The 15,024-nt window shown below is 40.0% G+C and overlaps 2 protein-coding genes across 7 annotated transcripts; one reads left to right on the top strand and one right to left on the bottom strand.

The window, feature by feature from the left end:
• Positions 1 to 151: 151 nt before the first annotated feature.
• Positions 152 to 5,565, bottom strand: c8a (complement component 8, alpha polypeptide). Its single transcript, XM_056392568.1, has 11 exons — positions 5,360 to 5,565; positions 5,105 to 5,225; positions 4,511 to 4,655; positions 4,260 to 4,407; positions 3,217 to 3,406; positions 2,949 to 3,131; positions 1,970 to 2,210; positions 1,743 to 1,874; positions 1,464 to 1,621; positions 1,073 to 1,298; positions 152 to 465 (listed from the first exon to the last, which is right to left on the bottom strand). The coding sequence occupies exons 1-11, from the start codon at positions 5,461 to 5,463 to the stop codon at positions 314 to 316; spliced, it is 1,800 nt and encodes a 599-aa protein (XP_056248543.1). The 5' UTR covers positions 5,464 to 5,565; the 3' UTR covers positions 152 to 313.
• A 360-nt stretch (positions 5,566 to 5,925) lies between these two features.
• On the top strand, positions 5,926 to 14,547 carry si:ch211-188c16.1 (uncharacterized protein LOC562677 homolog). 6 transcript variants are annotated; one of them, XR_008829261.1, is made up of 19 exons: positions 5,928 to 6,100; positions 6,997 to 7,933; positions 8,045 to 8,236; positions 8,486 to 9,014; positions 9,095 to 9,207; positions 9,298 to 9,323; positions 9,488 to 9,525; positions 9,645 to 9,695; positions 9,929 to 10,061; positions 10,267 to 10,426; positions 10,664 to 10,787; positions 10,927 to 10,958; positions 11,316 to 11,379; positions 11,568 to 11,605; positions 11,903 to 11,966; positions 13,240 to 13,338; positions 13,584 to 13,657; positions 13,774 to 13,807; positions 14,045 to 14,547. XR_008829261.1 is itself a non-coding variant. In XM_056392081.1 (19 exons), the coding sequence occupies exons 1-19, from the start codon at positions 6,092 to 6,094 to the stop codon at positions 14,112 to 14,114; spliced, it is 2,727 nt and encodes a 908-aa protein (XP_056248056.1). In that variant the 5' UTR covers positions 5,928 to 6,091; the 3' UTR covers positions 14,115 to 14,547. The 6 variants fall into 6 exon arrangements, 4 of the variants coding, with proteins under 4 accessions (XP_056248059.1, XP_056248056.1, XP_056248060.1 ...); XM_056392081.1 differs by lacking the exon at positions 13,584 to 13,657 and adding an exon at positions 13,491 to 13,504; XM_056392084.1 differs by lacking the exons at positions 9,645 to 9,695; positions 13,584 to 13,657 and adding an exon at positions 13,491 to 13,504 and having other exon boundaries at positions 5,926 to 6,100.
• The last annotated feature ends 477 nt before the right edge of the window (positions 14,548 to 15,024 follow it).

Genomic DNA, 15,024 nt, shown 5'->3' on the forward strand with positions numbered 1-15,024 from the left:
TCTTGATCTGGATCCAGCTTATGATAAACTAAATTTAACCTTCATATTGGATGCAAATTGCAAAATGCCACACAGTATAAATGACAATTTCACTCTTGTGCTTACAAAAATACTTAAAAAAATACTGACACACACACACACACACACAAAGTCTGCACAACACACGTTTATTACTGCTTTGATATTCAGTATGTCACACAGTGTGATCTGGGAAAGGCAGGTGTCATTTTATTTTTGAGGGCTCTGACGTGACCCTTGCGCTCACTTCTTTGCACTCGACATCTTTACCCTGGAATCTAGAAGGATCTTCACTTCAACAGAGTTGATTCTGAGAGGAGGAGCCCAGACACTGTGCTCCGCCCCCATGAGGTGCAGGATTATTACAGTTTCTTTCCCGAGTCTGCTCCCCTGATGTACAGGGGGACCAGGACCCCCAGCACGACCACGACCCATCTGTCTTGGTATCTGTGGAGTGACAGCCAGCAGGGTTTTATTTTAATCTTAAGCAAAGGATATGGATTTGGTCAGCACAACAATGCACAACATTAGCACACAGGTGTAATTACCAGTTACTTCACAAATTAAAAACATATGATAAACTTAACAGTTCTAACATTAAGATTCACCTTACAGGTTATGAATCAGTAATATAACACGGAGAGGGACTATTTTCAGTAATTGAGCACTTTGACTTTTGGTACTATAACACATTAAATGCTCATACGTCTATATTTTAGCCAGGCTAGCTGTGAGTTTATAGGGATGGCAATGTCAGTCAGTCAGTCAGCTGGCTACTTTTGGGGAAAAAACCACTTTGACCATTTTAAATATTAAAACATTTCTACATTGAATTTATAGAACAATTACTGTGTTGTCACAAATACCATTACAATGATATAAAGTTACATATACCATGATAGAAAATTTTGGTCGTATCGCCCACCACTACTGTTAGCATGTTAGCATGCTGAGTTTGCTATTGGAATTTAAAAGATTATTTATTACAGTTAGTTTGTTAACAGCTCATTTTTGCTCCCCACGAAGCCATTGATTTTGAATGTGTTAACCTCACCTGGTCTGAGAGTCTGTTCACAGGAGTCTCCGAAGTAGCCGGACTTACAGACGCAGATACAGGAGGTACCAGAGAGGACAGGGATCCCATTATGCCTGCAGGGCGCGCAGCGACAGGAGTGAAACTGCTGCACATACTCATCCCAGCCCTTCCGCAAGTTGGCCAGTCTTTCACCTACATGGTCAGCGACTGTGCTGAGGCGCACGAGCTCATAGATTGGCATGATCTGGGCAACAGTGATGGAAAGACAGAGCCAGTAAGATGAGAAAGAGAAAAGTTCACGTATATAAGATGACCACATCAGCAACGGCACAAAAGCAGTGTGAGGTCATTATGCGTGACACTGAGTGAGAATTTAACTACGACTTCTTTTTGTGGGAAATTATGTCACCTCATATTCGATGACTGCTGGGTTGTATTTGAGAGTCGCTCCCCAGTTCCTGTAGCTCTCCGGATTCTTGATAGCTATCAGGCCACCGCTGCTGGATGTGACTCCTCCCTTCACCAAGGTAAAAACGTCCTCAATCAGAGAAGAATCAGACTTCTTTCCTATGATTCAAAAGCAAAACAAACAACAAAAAATAACATCAACACATTACAACAGCAATCCTTCATATAATTTATCAGTCAAGTGAGACATAGTTAAACGTAAATTGAAATTCAACCCCACCATCTTCAAGTGATCCCGTTTTTTCGCATGAATTCCCTTTCAGTTTGAGATCTACTTCAGTCTGGGCGCCAAGTGGACTGGCTAAACCAATAGAGGCTCCAAAGCAAGATTCAGTCTCTGAAGCAGTAAGCTCTGTAAGAGTTCCAGAAGAGAAATGAACAAAGGTTACTTTACGTTACATTTCCAATTACATAATACTGATTAGCAGACTGGAAAGCCCACAGTACTTGATTCTGCCATGGCAGTTTTGTTGAGAACCGCAACATATTCAAGGGTTCCTCCCATAGTTCCCTCTGTGACATAGTGGGTGCCAAACGCATTAAAGAAGCGGTAGTACACCCCAAAGTCATACTGCTCGGGAAGCTCCATGAGTGAAGCTTGGAATTCCTCATGAAGCACCAGCTTATTGGTTCTCATCTTGAACCGGGCTGTCTGCACTTTGGACCAGAGCCTGACAAACCCTCGGTCCTGAGGACAAAAAGGTTTTTTTTTAACAATAATGAAAAAATGTTTACATTTCAGTTCAACTTGACTTATTCATACCCCAGATAATGACTGTTCTTTTCTCCACAGATACTAAACACTTCAGTTTTGGGTAATGCATGTACTTGTTTTCTTGCTTAGAGTTAAGATTAGGAGACCAATACTACTATCATATTTAACAATTGATTTAATTAAAACTACACCTAGGAGATGGTCAGCTTTGCTTAGCATAAAGACTAAAAATGGGGGAAAGAGCTAACCATGGCTCAGTCCAAAGGCAGTAAAATCCTGCTATATGCACTTCTGACACTCACTGATAAAAACCTTATATTTAGTTTGTACAAAAACCAAAGCACAGGGTATGTGTGTCAGACTATTTATTGGCTGGGGGCAGTGACTTCCTGGAATCTCTGTTGTTAGTAGTAACCATATGTACGTTACGTAATCTTGTGGTTTACACACCGCTTTTGTTCAGATTAAATAAAACAACATGTAATGTGGCCAGTCTTTCTGCTAAACTGACTTAACCATATAATGGACAGACATCTAACCCTTGACAAGAAAGCAAACAATCTCTTTTGTCACAATTTGAACTACTAGCAAAAAATAAAAATAAAAAAATAGCACAACCTGACCTCAAACAATGTAGTTAAAACAAACATTAGAACTAATTGCACTTGTTTTCTTGTAAAACATGTAGATCTGTGGGTCAATAGATTATACCTGGCTGTTAAACTTTGTTATGTTGGTGAGAAACAGAGAGCTGCCACTTCCACTTATTCCACCTTCCACTTTACTGATCCCGATTGTGACACCACCACTGGAAGATTTCAGAGTTTGCCTCGCTTTCAGCAGACTCGCCACATCTTCATAGAACTCATGAGAGCCCTGTGAAGTAGCTTGAGCCTGTAACAGTTTCAGTTTCATGTCATAATATATCAGTTCAACCAGTCCGATTTTCACAAAGAAATAAATCTCAACATTACAGTACCACAAAATGGTAGGTGTGATAGTTGTAAGGTTTCCGGTAGTTTTTATAGTTGTCATTGTAGTTCAGGTTCTCACAGAATGAGTCGTAAGTGAATTTCCTCCATTCACCATTATAGACATATTCACATTGTCCTCCAAAGTAATTTGAGTCAAGTACATGATTCATAAAATCTCCAGTCAAGATATTATACCTAGGCAAAGAAGAATAATTCCAATTAGTCATTAAAGGAACAGACATTTCAGAACATCTCTTATTGGTTTTATGGCAAGATTGATTCCCCTCTCATGTCTGCATAGTAAGTATTAGGCTACATTAGCCAGTTAGCTTAGCCTAGCACAAAGACTGGAAACAGGGGGAAACAGCTAGCCTAGCTCTGTCCACCACAAGCTTGCCACTTTCCAGTCTGTCATTGTAAATAAGAAACTGTCCTTAATTTTGGACCTGGTTAAAATAAATAATATAAAATAATTATTCTTCTTGCAGAGAGAAGTGACTCCATGAAACCCCTGCTGCCTACCACCAACCTAGCTGGTGCAACAAGATCAAACAAGAAAGAGGTAAAGAGGTGGACTCTTTTACCTTTAGAATGGCGAGGCTAACAATTCCCCCTGTTTCCAGTCTTTATGCTTAGCTAGCCGGCTGCTGGCTGTGGCTTATTTTAATATACAGACATGAGAGTGGCATCGAGCTTCTCATCTAACTCTGGGTATAAAACAAAGAAGTGTATTTCCTTTAAGTAAAGGTATGGAGATTACATTAAATGTAAAATAATTGAAATAATGGTGTGACAGGTTGACAACTGAAATTGAGTGAATATGTATATATAATTAGAATTATGGGGCTGGCATTTCCAATATTTCAAAGTAGTTTGCTAAGCAAAGACAGAGACTTTCCCTTTGTTAATGATTTTCCAAATTAAAAGCATTTTTTACAGCTCATGCTCTCTATGCACTTGTATTGTTTTTACAGTTTTCTTTCATGTGTTATAAACTAAGTGAAGTGCATAATAACAATAACAGCAGTAACAGTTATCCAGTATTTACCCCAGTGTGCCGCGCTCAGCGCCAGGGATCGGCATTAGGGTGGAACACTTGTCCTTTCTTTGGTTGACCTTTTGACAGCGTTCCTCATCAGACCCATCGCTACAGTCTGACTCTCCATTACACAGAAGTGAATTGCTGATACAGCGCCCTGGAAAGAAACAAACATCCTATAGCCTTTGTCCTCCATCAACAAAAAAACACCTTCACTTTGAAGAGAATGTGTTGTGTGAGTGGTTGTTGATGGGACTTGCCGCTTTCTGGGCAGGTGAAGCTCGCTCCGCAGTAATCTGGCACCGAACAGTTTGTGGTTGCTGCTGGGCATTTCAGCCTCTCCCACAAATCACCGCACATCTCACCTCCAAACTGTGACGGTTTCTCCAAGTATCGGAAACGGAACTAAATCAGAGTTAAAAATAAATTTGCATATAAAATCAGGTCATTCTGTTATGCCATCAGTGAGATATACAGTAGATTCACACAGAAATACTCCAGAAGCAGGTTACATATTATTGTATGGCACTATGGTGCATTCCACAAATTAAAATTCAAAATCATGTAAATAAATGTACATTTCATATAAGTATATAAGTAGCTATGTAATATTTGTTGGATTTGGGCAGAAAAGCCAAAAATTTCAGTAACATAGTGTAAGCAAAGTCCACTTTTATTGACCTTATTGGAGTAGGAATGCTGATTTAGGATAATCATAGCTCCCCTTTGGACTTAATGAACATAAAGTATTGATCTGACAAAAACTGCCCAGTCCAACTCATTATATTCAGCATCTTTAAATAACTGGTGTGTGTAATTTAATGCAAAAAACAATAACAAAACAACACCATTACCTGTATGTCTGTGCAGGAGTCACAAGGGGTCCAACTTTTCCAATTTGTCAGTCTACAGTTTACAGGTGTTGGTCTGGGTATGGGATTGTTTGCAGCTCTGGCCATCCTTGCCCCAACCCCCCTGACCCACAGAAACACTATTATCATCTCGATTCCAGATCTAGGCCTACTAATGGTGCATGAGATGGATTAAATCACAATTCTCAGAGTGTTTTCCAGGGGATATAAAAAGTTCTGAAACTAAGAATACTGCACCTGTTGTCAGCTGTTGTCCATGGCCTCCTGGATGCATCCACAGTAAAATTGATAAACAGATACAGAGCGCATAAACCCAGGAGCAAATGAACAAATATCCCCATGCTGAAAATGAATAACTATTCCTGAAGATTCAAATGCCACATCACAAAACAGCTGCTGTTATCCTCAGGGGAGTTTTACCACTGTGCTCTTGACTAACCACAGTGAATGATTGATCAAGAGCAAACAGCTCTTAGAACAGTTGGTAAATCCTTTTTTTTTTTTTTTTTTTTTAAATCTATAACCCCAATATCTCGTAACATTCCTGTCAATCACACACAAACGTTTCCGTCTGACACAACCTGAAGTGTAATAAGCCACTGATTAAAAAAACAACAACTAAATTGTTATTATTAATATTAATATTAGTAGTTGTAATAGAAGTCGTTTTTTATATTATTATTACCTACCCAATCACTAAGTGGTTTTACCCTTTCTGATTCGTCAATCAAACAAATGTGAGCGCGCACGCTGACTACGCGCAGCACACAGGTTACGCGCAGCACGCAGGTGCGTCTCACAGCGGCGTTTTCAAATTGTTTGTATTAGCATCAGATTAGCATCATCCCTGGCTACCAAAAACAGTTTGCCGGGATTTATTGTTAAAGTAGTCGATAGCGTCGCGTCACCAAAGTTTAGACCGCTTTCCAAATGCGCAGTCTTGAACAGTGATGAACAAAACGATCTACAATGGCAGAGGTAAACTATAAAAGAGTTTTCTGAGTAACTGTTTAGCTGGAGGTTTGTTGGAGGATAGCTAAATTTAGCTTTGTTACCATTTCCTCTGCTAGCTAAGGCACACCATGTTTAATACAATGTGTTTTGGGTTTGTTTTACTTGTTCTGTGCCATTTAAGTGTATGACTTGATGTTAGTTATGTCTGTTGTTAACACTATAGCATATTAAAGTTTCTATCCACTCAATAATCTGGCCATGCAGATAATTTGGATTTTAATTGTCCAGCCTTTCAGCCCTAATGGATGTATTTTATTTGTTTATTCAATTATTTATTTATTTTTGTGGTACTCACAGTATTGAAAAAGTGAAATGATGTACCTGTTACTCTGGAAAACACATAGGCCTAACTGCTAAAAAATAACTTGTTTTCTGGCCTAATGATTATTTTCTTTATTGATTCATCTTTTTTCTTGGTTAATTGATTATTTGTGTATTTTGAAAAAATGTAGGGAAACTGTCAACCAAAATTCCCCAAAGTTTTTACATTCACTTTTCTTATTTTGTCTCCCAAACATACCAAAACCCAAAGATATTCAGTTTACAACTGTAGCAGACTAAGGACACCAGCAAATTTTCACACATATGAACCTCAAATGACTTGGAAAAAGGGCCTAAAAGCTATTTAATTTTTGGTAATTTTAGTTTTACCAACTTATCAATGAAATGACAACTTGCTGGACACGAAAACTAATCTGCATTAGTAGATACCTCTAGGGAGTGAATGAGAATGTTTTTTGTAATTTTGGTTAGTCCACCTTTAAATCATGTTGTGTCAGCACTGAGTTTTGACTCCCAAAAAACTGTCTGTGAAAGTTAAAACCATTTTTAATAATTTAATGATTTATTTTTTTATGGAGGCGCCAATCAACTTCAAAGCTTTGAGGGCCAAGTTTCAGGAAGAGGCCCTTCTGGCTCAATGCAAAGCCGGACGACCAGCTGTTGCAGAAAAACCCAAACTCCTCCCACCTCCTGGAGGTCACTGCAGCTCTGTGGTTAGCAATATTAGTATTGCTGTAGAAAACAAGACACCAGTGCCTCCCCGGGTCATCTTCAGAGATGGGCTGCGCGCATCTGGAGGCAAGCGCCCAATTTCCTTTCCACCACAACTTCAGCAGACGTCCCCCTTATCTCAGCCTGCTAATGGAGACAGCACAACAAGGCAGTCCCTTAAGGTGCGACACATGCCTCTGGTGCTTCCTGTTCAGCCTGTAAAAGAGCAGAAGGTAGAACCACCACTCAGAAAGGAGCACAAACTGGAACCAGAGCCAGTAAAAGAAATCCTGCCACAAACTAAAATCAAGAAGAAGGGTTTGCTGCTTCCTTTCAAGTCAGCCAAAGCATCAAAAGTCAGTGGAGAAAATGGAGAGGAGCCCACTTATGCTGATTTGACCACGAGACCTTCTAGTGCTCCCGGCGAGATGCCCTCAGTGGAAAAACAAACCACAGAAGATGGGGTTTTACTCCAAAGTGACCAATCAACTGCTGAGTGCCCCCTCTCAAGCCCAGATATACCGATCACCCCTCCTCCTGCAGAGACAAGTGTAGACTCCGACAGCAGAATCATTAGCACTTTGGAGAGGGCCAAGAAAAAGTTCTCACGCCGGCAGATGCTAATATCCACAAAACACAAGAGCTTGCGTTCCCCCGACTGCAACTCAAAAGACAAGGCTTTCCCTTCGCCACCAAAGAACACTGACAGTGTTGGGTCTGACCTCCCCGTGCCCCCACCAGTCTGTTTTCCACACCTGGCTTGTATTTCAGCCCGGCCTTTCTTCAAAGCTAACTCTGCACATAGTAAGTTATACTCGAGTAAACATTTTTTGTCCACATCAAAAACCTTTATCATCTCATACTGTTAATTCAGACAAGTTTTTTTTTTGTGATATTGTTTTTCCTGATGGCTAGAGTCTGCACTGACTAAGCAGTTTGGCAGGGGTCAAGCAGAACTTCCCTCTTTGAGGACTGGTGAACCTCATCCAGCCCCAGCTCCTCCAAAGAAACCTCTACCTGACCTGAGGTCACTCGGGCCACTGCCAGCAAAGCCCCCCAGACCTCCATTAGTAGATCTCAGCCGTTACCATCTGACCACAGTCCATGGTACTGTATGTGAACTTGCTTTCTTTTTTTACTCATTTTCTTTTCCATTTCCCTTGCTTTGCTTTATTTCACTCTTGCTTCTCCACGTTTGTGGCCTCCAATAGGATAAAAAGGCAAAAAGTTGTATTTTACTTGGATTTTACTTGGAGATCATTGGCTGTGTTTGAGCCATACTGCAGTTTACATTACTCTTATTTGTGGGAAGGATGAACATCTGTTCAAGTGCTGATTTTTTGTTTCTTTTTATAGAGGTGTCACCAGGCCTTAGCCAAGCACCAACTGAAGAGCCAGAGTCTGAGCTCCCATCCATCACCATCCCTCTGCTGGACGCTCCAGAGTTTCCAGAGTTTGAGAATTCAGAGATTGAAACAGCAGAGGGAGAAGCTGTGTTTGTTGCTCCACTAGAATTGGAGGCTTTAGACTTTGACCTTCCTATACCAGCTGACTTTGGGGTCACAGATTTTGTGGCTTCCCACCCTGATTTGTCAGTTTGCGATCATGCAGAGCCCAGTGCCAGCTGTATCATCCAAGATCTGAACCTTGGCAGTCAAAACATAATACCTCTTGATCCAGCCAGCTTCCCTGAACCAATAAACCTTTCAGAGTTCCCAGTGCCGGCTGCACCAGAGCAGTGGTCTCAGAGTGAAGAGGCGATCGTAGATCCTCTTTCTAACTCTCAAGCTGGTGAGGCTGATCTGGGAGCTGCTGAGTGCCACTCTTTCCCAGAGGAGCTTAATAGCCACACAGAACTGAATGATGGCATTCAGCCAAATCCAAAGTGAGTTTTGTTTCAACAAGAACCACCACAGTTGTTTTGTTTTTTCATATAACAAGTTTGATTCATTTTCTCCCTTCTAGTGTGTCTCAGGACAGTTACTATGAAACGTGTGATAATGTGTACGAGGATGTTGAAAACGTCAATAAATTCATCTTGGGCCAGAACTCTCGTAAACGTAAAGCTGGTCTGAAGAGTAAGAATGTTTTCTTAATACACGGTTTAATCTCATTATATGACCTCTGGCAGATGTTTATTCTTTCTATTTGACTCCTGTTTTTTACAGATCCATATGCTGTGAACCCACCAATGGTAACCCCTGTTTAAATCTAATTGAGTTTATAATCATATTAATGAATAATGAGAGAACAGTTAAGTTGATGTTCAGACGAATTCTGTGCAATGAATAAATAATGTGCTTCTTTCTTTTAACAATCATCTGTGGTAAATTAAAAATCATCTGTGTTTATTTCAAGAAGGAGGAGGCGTGTAACATATGGCCACGGAATCCGTGGTATGTCTTTGTTTTTTTTTTTTTCCCCCAAACATACAAGTCCTGTGTGTCATTGACATTGATTTTTGCCAGATGGAAGGCAGCCATTGATTTTTCTCTCACTGGTAATCAAACTGCAGGGGCAGTGTATCAGGAGAACATGCTCATTCTGCCTATAATCATGTCCACAGGTATGTTAGACACGACACCTGTCACTCACTGATGTCATAAAAACAGGCTGGTCGTACAGCTGATCCCTTTTGATTTCACATTGAATTTTGCTTCTGTCACTTTTTTTTATTTATTTTTTTACTAGCGTATGGTCCCTTTTTATATTTCGGGTGGTGAGTACAATCTTTATGGAAAATAAGTGCTGCTTCTTTTTTTTTTTTTTTTGCCACTGAGTGGTCCAATTTGTTTTCAGTAAAGAACGCCAAAGCCCCAACACTGCCGACTTTAAAGAGCAGAAGAAGAGGGAGAAGCAACGACTGGAGAAGGAGAAAAAGGAGCAAAAAGAAAGGGAGAAGAAAGAAAATGAAATGAAAAAGAAGTTTAAGGTATGTCAGGCAATCGTATTACCTTGGGGATGATCATTTCTTCTAGTACAGCTGTATTTTTCTCTAGCCTGCTTTTGTCATGGTATCACAATGAAGCTCAATAAACAGGCAGTAAATTCCCCTGCTTAGAATTGTACATAATGAACTGCATAGCTGAAATCTGTGAAAACCACAGCCTCTCATTGCTTAAAATTTAACTGTCTAGGTGACTGGTGATGAGGAGCCCATGTACCACGCCAAGGTGATGGTGGCCAGTAAAGTCCGTAAGAATGACCTTCCAGTGAAGAGCGGGGACACGGTCAGCATCATCCGCACCACCAACTGCCCCAAAGGCAAATGGCTGGCTCGAGACGTCAACCACAAATGTGAGTTTAGATATATAGTCGTAGTATATTCATTTTCATGTTATTACTCCTTAAAAAAAGTTTTATTTATATTTTCAGTAAATATGGAGATTTGAGAAAGAAAATTACATATTGGTTGTTGATATCAAGCTATTTCACACAATTACATACATACATGTTTACACAGTTACACCACAATGTTATTATATTATTATCTTCAGTTTCTTCAGTTACTGCCCTATTCTGGTTTATTTTCAGATGGTTATATTTCAGTCATGAATGTGGAGCTAAATATCAAGGAAATGCTGGAACTTGGCAAGAAGGCCCAGGCAGCAGGACGAGGAGGAAACCTGGAGGGAGATACCATCAGCATTGGCAGCAGGTACTGGGTAACTTGCTGATGAACTTCTTTTGATTTCTTAATTTAAAAAAAGAAAAAAGAAAAAGATTTGTAACCACTCCTTGCTTGCCAGTCCACCAGTGTTTGTCATGATAAATTATTATAACTCTTTGTTTTGCAGATCCTCCAGCCACCTTGTTCTAACAAGCAGCTGTAAGTGTCAGTGGGCTCTGCACAGAGGGGGGTTGTACTGTCATCTCATAACTTTGCATTAGCTACCTGAGCATTTCAAAAAGCATTGCAGCCTAATGAAGTCAGAACAAAGAACTTGACTGGTTGATATAATGCATTGACTTGTTGACTGACAGAGTACACTTGCGCACTGATTGGAAACCAGCCCAAAGGCCTGGTCTGAATAACTTAACTAGTTGTCATCTGCTTGACAGCAATGTGTTATTGTATGATTGTGAAGGAATTCCATGTAGGCTGAGGGTTTTGGCTGCTACCCTGCCAAACTTCTATCATCAACAACCACACTGTGCTTAATCAAACTAATTTGTTTTTCCACAGTCACAGATGACAGTGAGGAGTGGGCCTGTGAAGATGAGACTCTCTCACCCTCCAATGAAAGCCAGTAAGACTGACAAGTTTTTACTGTCCTGTACTGGGCTCAAAATGGCTTTTAGATAAGTGCTATTTCTTAGAAGAATGACAAACCATAAACCACATAAGAGTTGTTTCCAGTCTTTCCCTCTGAAAGATGATTGAATTTATGTGGTACACAGTATATATAATTATTTTCTTTCTCTTCTGTTTGTATAGTTACTTTCCCCAGCAGACTTCCTCCATGTCTGAGTTGTGTAAGTACATTTTCTATTCATACTTAAAAAGCATGAGAACAGGAGACCCCCACCTCCTCCAGCCTTCTGGTTTAAAGGGAAATGCAAACTCTGCCTGTGGTTACTTTATGTTATGCATTGACATATGGCAGACAGAAACATGCCTTTGATGTGCACTTTTACCATGCCATTTCCTCCCTTCCTTCCTCCCTTCCTCCCTCCCTCCCTCCCTTCCTCTGTCTTACTGTCCTTGCGTAACTCGCCCCCTACCCTTCCTCACCCAACCCACCTCTGCTCTTCATGTGTTCGCTTTGACAGCTTGTAGCCATGTCAGCGCCCAGCACACTCTGAGCGATGCCAACCTGGAGGACCTGCACACACAGTAAGTCTCAAACACACAGGTGTCAAAGCAGGTCTCTCCTGTAAGCTCAAAGTACATAAATCTTTCTACATCCACCTCTTTTCAAGACTCTTAGTGAGCATAGTTAGTAGGGCATACTTCTGTACTTTTCATGTGTAACAATGTGGAGAGCTAAAGAAATTGATAACAGGATTTTAACATTTTCAACATGGCTCTTTGAGGGAAGCAAAACTACTTGGGTACTAACATTTTAGGGAGTATTTCTGTACTTCATGATGACAGAGACCAAAGACGATAGTTTTTTGAGTTGTGACTCTAATGTAGGGGAAACACCTAACAAAGTTTCCATCAGTTTACTATCATATATAACGACTAATTTTTGAGAAGCCGAAACATGCAAATGTTTGGCATTTTTGTGTGAAAAGTTACTGATTATTCAATTAGTTGCAGATTAATTTTGTATTTGATCATCTAATAGATTTATCAAATAATTTCAGCTTTCAGTTTCAGCTCTACGCCAAACTACACAAAAATCTGTTCACTGACTGAAATTGGATGACTCCAAGTCAGTGTTAGCAGATTGACTGACACCAAACAGTCCAGAGTTCAAAGTTTTTGTATGTACAGTCCATTCAATATTGTATGTATGAAATGAGATTTAAGTGGGATATGATGATATACAGTTAAAATAACACACACTTGTTTTGGACTTGGCCCCTCATAGCATCAAACTTATGTTCAATAACTCAATGTGACAGCAAATAAATTAGTTCTCTCAAACAACGGTCTTCACTTGTGTGAGTACATCAAAGTTTTTCACAGAGCTATGATTTTGGGGACTGAATATCCTTTTAAAGAAAAACACTTGCAGCTTGAACTGAAATTAAATTTGGTTTTGTGCTTCACCGCTCCTCTGCCATTGCATGTCGATCTTACCTAACTCTGCACCCTGTTCATTTCCTGTTCTTTAAGTAATGGCAGACTGGACACAAATACAGTGTCCCTGAATATCGCTGTACGAATAGAGGAGAGGAAGATGCAGTCCATAACTTTTAGCCCCGGGAGACAAAACAACAGTCCTAAAAGTAGCCTAAAAATTAATTGAAACCTGAATTAGTACCCCTCTGAAACAAACACTGATTGTCACAAGCTTTGTAGATGTTTTTATTTCAGGGTCACTGTGTTGGATTATACAGATGGTCCTCATCCACCCCCCCGTAGGCCATTGATGAGAGTGAAACATAGTTATGGTCGTAAAACGAGTCCTAATAGTTTCTTGTCTTAAACTTTTAAGGACGAGACATGAAGCCCTGCAGAAGTTAGCCATCTTCTTTCAACACAGCAAAGATGAATTCGTTGATGTCACTGATGGTGAAGGAGCAACACCCACAAAGTACAGTATTCCCCTTTGCATAACTTAAATCATTAGTTTTTTGAAGGTTAAATTGTTTTGTTGCACCAATGCCTTCATATTCAAAAACCATGTTAATGATAGAACTTTTTTTTTTTCATTTATTTATTTTACCCATGGTCTCCTGTTTAAAGTGCTGAACCACCAAGTAAGTTTACACAGTTTAATTTTTTTCCATGACTGCACTGTTGTCACCACCTCCATCACACTCACTGATACTGGGGAAGCTGAGAGGAGAGCACTTGCAAGTTACTTCAGTCTAAACACTGGTTGGCGTCTGGTCTGTCATGGAAAATAACTTGTGAGGAGCATTTATCTGTTTCGAGTAACTTGGAGACAGAGTGTTGGTGTTGGACGTCTTGCAGAGACAGCAGTTCAAAGTTAAAGTCATCTTCGTATCTTCTTGTCTTTATCCAGACTTCTTGTGTGCTGTTGAAGAGCCTCCATATCCGTAAGTGTTGAGTTTCTTTTCTAATCAGCAAGTGAAGCTTGGTTCTGCTTGATCTTTATTTGTATCAGCAGAGTACTGTCAGGGTTTGCCAAAGAAGTACCTCAGGTGCTTTGCCACCGCTGCCCCCACACCCCCCCCCCACCCCCCCCCCCCCCCCCACACACACACACACCACACACACACACACACACACACACACACACACGAAATGTGATGTCCTTCTGTTTTGTATCGCAGTGAACAAGAGGTCGACTTCACAGAGCTGGAGTTCCTTCCTCCTCCACCACTATATGCTGACACCTTCTGATTAGCACATCAGCTAAAGCCGGGAATGTCAGTGTGGAAAAACCTCAACTCTACAGTTTATCCTTAGGGTTTCATACCATGAAGAAGATCTGCCATCGAGACTTCCTTGTCAAGTATTTAGAAAATGTTTTTTTTGATCATGAACGGAGCTGCTGATGCGACTGTATTATAATCCAGATTTCACTTTTTTTCGTTTACTTTGTTGTGCATATTGTTGAATTTTCACTTTGTGTTCCGCACTTTTTCTTTTCTCTGAAGTTGCTGTTAAAAAGAGTGAATGGTGCACAAATTAAATAATTGCACTTTGTCCAAAAATTTGACATTAAAGAAGCCAATTGTTCACTTGTAATAGCTTATGTTTGTGTTTGTCAATATGTTCTTTGCATTTGGATTATTTTGGTTTGTGTGGTACATCTAATAAATATTTGCCATTACGTTTTGATGACATTTTATGACATTGCTACACAGCTTTTGTATACAGTGTAACTGTAGACCTACGTAATTTAAATTATCCACTCTTAACTGATACAAAGCCATAGAAAATCCCTCCTTTTGTAATGCTGCTTCTTTTCATAGCACTTCTTCACTTTAGATTTTGTCAAGGTATCATGGACAGTATCTGAGTCCTCCATGTTTTGTTGCTTGAAATTTAACTGATGTTGGAAGCTCATTATATTGTTCAGGGTTTCCATTTATCATACTGTACATCAGACAGGGAAAACCTGAGTAATGTGGGAATTTTTACTTACTCGTGCATTTTTTTTTTTTTTTTTTCCAGGGAAGGAACAAACTGTTTATCTTGATGCATCTCAAGTGAAAAACAACACTAGTCTATGGAATAAAAGAAGAAAGAAAAGCAAAACAGAGCCCTAAATATGTAAAACATACAACTTGTGCTCCAGACTCTGGAA

This window comes from Seriola aureovittata, chromosome 12, assembly GCF_021018895.1.
Source record: "Seriola aureovittata isolate HTS-2021-v1 ecotype China chromosome 12, ASM2101889v1, whole genome shotgun sequence".
In the NCBI taxonomy this organism is placed as follows: domain Eukaryota; kingdom Metazoa; phylum Chordata; class Actinopteri; order Carangiformes; family Carangidae; genus Seriola; species Seriola aureovittata.

Bases quoted from the DNA above. Each gene is read 5' to 3' on its own strand.
- c8a (XM_056392568.1), bottom strand. From the start codon at position 5,463: ATGGGGATATTTGTTCATTTGCTCCTGGGTTTATGCGCTCTGTATCTG. The intron at 3,407-4,259 runs GTAAATACTGGA...TTCTTTGCCTAG, and splicing joins GCTGAGCGCGGCACACTGGG to GTATAATATCTTGACTGGAG. The intron at 2,211-2,948 runs GTATAATCTATT...TTTTGTCCTCAG, and splicing joins TAACAAAGTTTAACAGCCAG to GACCGAGGGTTTGTCAGGCT.
- si:ch211-188c16.1 (XM_056392081.1), top strand. The intron at 9,208-9,297 runs GTAAGAATGTTT...TGTTTTTTACAG, and splicing joins ACGTAAAGCTGGTCTGAAGA to ATCCATATGCTGTGAACCCA. The intron at 9,696-9,928 runs GTATGTTAGACA...ATTTGTTTTCAG, and splicing joins GCCTATAATCATGTCCACAG to TAAAGAACGCCAAAGCCCCA.